This window comes from Otolemur garnettii, unplaced genomic scaffold (assembly GCF_000181295.1).
Source record: "Otolemur garnettii isolate 467f Iridium unplaced genomic scaffold, OtoGar3 scaffold00087, whole genome shotgun sequence".
Taxonomy (NCBI): domain Eukaryota; kingdom Metazoa; phylum Chordata; class Mammalia; order Primates; family Galagidae; genus Otolemur; species Otolemur garnettii.
The window spans coordinates 5,190,082-5,193,975 of NW_003852482.1; the positions used below are offsets into that span (position 1 = coordinate 5,190,082).

The following is a 3,894-nucleotide window of genomic DNA, read 5'->3' on the forward strand; positions in this document are numbered from 1 at the left end:
GAGACAGAGTCTAAAGTTGTCACCCCGTGTCATTGCTCACAGCAACCTCTAAACTCTTGGGCTTAAGTGATTCTCTTGCCTCAGCTTCCGAGGTAGCTGGGACTATAGGTGCCCACCACAACGCTCGGCCATTTTGTTGTTGCTGGAGTTATCATTGTTGTTTAGCTGGCCTCGGCCAGGTTCGAACCCACCAGCCTTGGTATATGTAGCCAGCACTCTGCCAGCTGAGCTGTGGGTGCCACCCAAAGTTTTCTAATTATGAAGCTATCTAGTGGCTTTATGCTGAAGCTGCTTTTCCTAAAGTAAGACCTATGGCTAGAACATAGAAGAGAAGTCATAGAAAGCCTAGCTCATGCCTTTGATAGAAAGGTCTAGCTTCTCTACTTTTGAATACTGATTGATATGTATAGCAAAACTCTGCAGTAGAAGAGTTTAAACATCTCATAGTCTGTATACTCAAACTCATATTTCATAAAGGTGGCCATGGTTAGTTTTTCTTTAAATAGATCTAATATGTGGTGTATAGTACCATATTTTGCCATGGAAAATGTGTTCCAATGTGTAGTAAGCACTTGAATTTTTGGCCCAAACTTTCAGGATGACACCCTTTGAGAAAGTGTCTCTCTTGCCAGGAGAGACACATCTGGAGAGGGCTCCCATGGTAATTATGTAGATCACACTGCCCTCCAGCAGCCTCCCATGCTGTGTAGGCTGCCACTTTCCTCTCTTCTGGGAACCCTTCCCTGCCTGCCGTATTGGAGGCCCTGGCCAGTGTGGCCACACATGGCTAGTAGGGCAGGAGCTTCTGAGGTTGCTTGACGCACAGGTACCCAAGTGGGTCCCTAGGGCCTGTGCAGGGCTCTCGATCCCATCCACATGGCTGGGCCTTCGGCCTTAGGCCTCAGCTCTCTCCCCACAGAGCTGTGGCCCATTTTGCCAGCCCAGGTCCTGCCCCCTCCCTGGATTGTAGCAGAGGCTGTTCCCACTGGATCTTGTATCCTGGAACCCATTGTGCTCAGCATACTCAGGTGGGAGGACACTGCAGCTCCAAAAGGCCTACCAGGATTCTTTGCTTCTGTGCTATAATACCTATGTATAATCACATTCTTATTTTTCCCCAAAAGAATTTGGGCAAAAAGTATGCATTATACATGGCAAGATACTCCACTTTGAATTCTGAATTTTTATACTTAGAAAAAGGCTTTCTAGGCTCAGCGCCTATAGCTTAGTGGCCAGGATGCTAGTCATACATTAGAGCTGGCAGGTTCAAACCCAGCCTGGGCCTGCCAAACAACAGTGACAACTACAACAAAAAAATAGCTGGGCGTTGTGGTGGGCGCTTGTCATCCCAGCTACATGGGAGGCTGAGGCAAAAGAATCGCTTAAACCCAAGAGTTAGAGGTTGCTGTGAGCTATGACCACGGTACTCTACCAAGGGCAACATATGAGACTCTGTCTCAAAAAAAAAAAAAAAAAAAAGACTTTTTAGAATAATTATTGCATCCAGAATATTATGTTGATAAGATGTAAAGCACTCTACCAAGGGCAACATAGTGAGATTCTATCTCAAAAAAAAAAGACTTTCTAGAATAATTATTGCATGCAGAATATTATGTTGATAAGATGTAAAGCACACTGCCCATTTTTCTTTTCCTTTAGGTTTTATGGGAATTGGAAACCTCACGTCTGGTAAATCACTTTGAAAAATCCATGAAGGCAGAAATTGGCGATGATGATGAATTATATATAGTAGACAATAATGGAGAGGCACAGTTGTTTGACTTTACTGGCCAAGACTTTGAAAATAAGCTTCGAGTTCCTCTTCTTGAAATACTCAAATATCCATACCTGCTTCTACATGAACGTGTTAGTGAGTATCTGGGGTATTCCTCAAGTTATATCAATTTTATTATTTTAAATTTGAGTGCTAAACATATTATTAAGATACTTAGGCCAGGTTCAGTGGCTCATGCCTCTAAATCTAGCGTTCTGGGAAGCCAAGATGGGTGAATTGCCTGAGCTTTTGGGTTTGAGACTAGCCTGATCAAGAGCAAGACCCTGGGCTCGGTGCCTGTGGCTCAAGTGGCTAAGGCGCCAGCCATGTACACCCAAGGTGGCGGGTTTGAATCCAGCCGGGCCCGCCAGACAACAATGATAGCTGCAACCAAAAAATAGCCGGGCGTTGTGGCGTGTGCCTGTGGTCCCAGCTACTTGGGAGGCTGAGGCAAGAGACTCGCTTGAGCCCAGGAGTTGGAGGTTGCTGTGAGCTGTGATGCCAGGGCACTCTACCCAGGGGGACAGCTTGAGGCTCTGTCTCAAAAAAAAAGAAAAGAAAACCATATGTACAACCATATAGATTCTATAGTTGTTAACATTCTTGTAATATATTTATAGCAGGATTCTTAGCCTTTCTACTGTTGACTTTTTGGATTGATAATTGTTGTGGGGGCCTGTGCTGTCCATTGTAGGATGTTTAGCAGTATCTCTGGCCTCTATCCACTCGATGCCATTAGCACCACTCCACCAGTCTTTCCCCACCTCCTTTTTCCCCACCTCCTTTGTGACAGCCAAAAATGTTTCCAGACCTGGTCCCTTGAGGGAGGAGGGTGTATAAAAGAACCCCAGTCCGCAGTAATTTTCACTAGTCACTACAGCGTGGCAGATTTTTGGTTGTTTATATTTGCATTTCTTTTTTTTTTTTTGAGACAATAGTCTCACTCTGTTACCTTTAGTAGAGTGCTGTGGCATCACAGCTCACAGCAACCACCAGCTCGTGGGCTTAAGCCATTCTCTTGCCTCAGCCTCCTGAGTAGCTGGGACTACAGGCACCCATCAAATGCCCAGCCATTTTTTGTTGCAGTTTCCACTGCTGTTTTTTTTTTTTTTTTTTCTTTTACTTGGCCAGGCCCAGGTTTGAATCTGCCACCCTGGGTATATGGGGCCAGCACCCTACCCACTGAACCACAGGCGCCACCCTATATTTGCATGTCTTAATATGGTTCTCTTAAAAGTATTTTCTTAGTCTTATCAAATCTAATACCTGTAAGGTATCTAAGCTTCAGTCCATATTCAGATTTTTCTAGTAGTTGCAAAATGTATTTTTGGCTAATTTGTTTAGAGTTCAGTTGGGGGCCACGTATTGTATTTGGTTCATAGTTCTTTCATCTCTAGTTGATCCTTGAAGAATACAGATTTAAACTATTCAAGTTCAATTATATTGGGGTCTTTTTTTGACCAAATTTGGATCAAAAATACAGGATTTGTGGGACATAAAACCCGCAAATATGGAGAGCCAACTTTTTGTATATGCAAGTTAACTGCAGGACTTGAATATGTGTGGATTTTAGTATATAGGAGTTGTCCTGGAATCAGTCCCCCATGTATTTGAAGGGACAGCTGTATTCTTACACACGAAATCACATGATGTTTTTTCTTGTCATGAATTTGACTTGTTGAGACCTGTGTAGAGTTGCCCTATAGAATAATGCACTTTACAGATTTTTCTGATTTCCTTCTTATGATGTTATTTAACTTCTCTATCCTCTGTATTTTTAGTAAATTGAAAAGTAAATAAAGATAAAGTAATTCTTACTAAATCAGAAGTGTTTGATTTTTTGGCTTCTCTGGGCCATATTGGAAGATTATTATTATCTTGGGCCACCCATTAGATACACAAACACTAATGAAAGCTGATGAGCAAAAAAAAGACCTGTGTATAATTTTTGTCATGTCTGCCACTATAGATAAGCAAAAAAGTCCTCACATAATAATCCTAATTATGTAGCGGCCCATTCAGAGAGCTTTTTTTTGTTTGTTTGTTTTTTGAGACACAGCCTCAAGCTGTCCCCCTGGGTAGAGTGCTGTGGCATCACAGCTCACAGCAACCTCCAACTC

At 42.8% G+C, this 3,894-nt stretch overlaps 1 protein-coding gene across 6 annotated transcripts in view; it reads left to right on the forward strand.

Moving 5' to 3' along the window:
* SETX (senataxin) overlaps window positions 1-3,894 on the forward strand; it is a 103,906-nt gene that overhangs the window by 17,905 nt on the left and 82,107 nt on the right. For all 6 annotated transcript variants that reach the window (XM_023516126.1, XM_023516129.1, XM_023516130.1 and 3 more), the window contains exon 4: window positions 1,660-1,870. In XM_023516126.1, coding sequence (XP_023371894.1) covers window positions 1,660-1,870 — 211 coding nt within the window. The remainder of the gene's footprint in view (window positions 1-1,659; window positions 1,871-3,894) is intronic.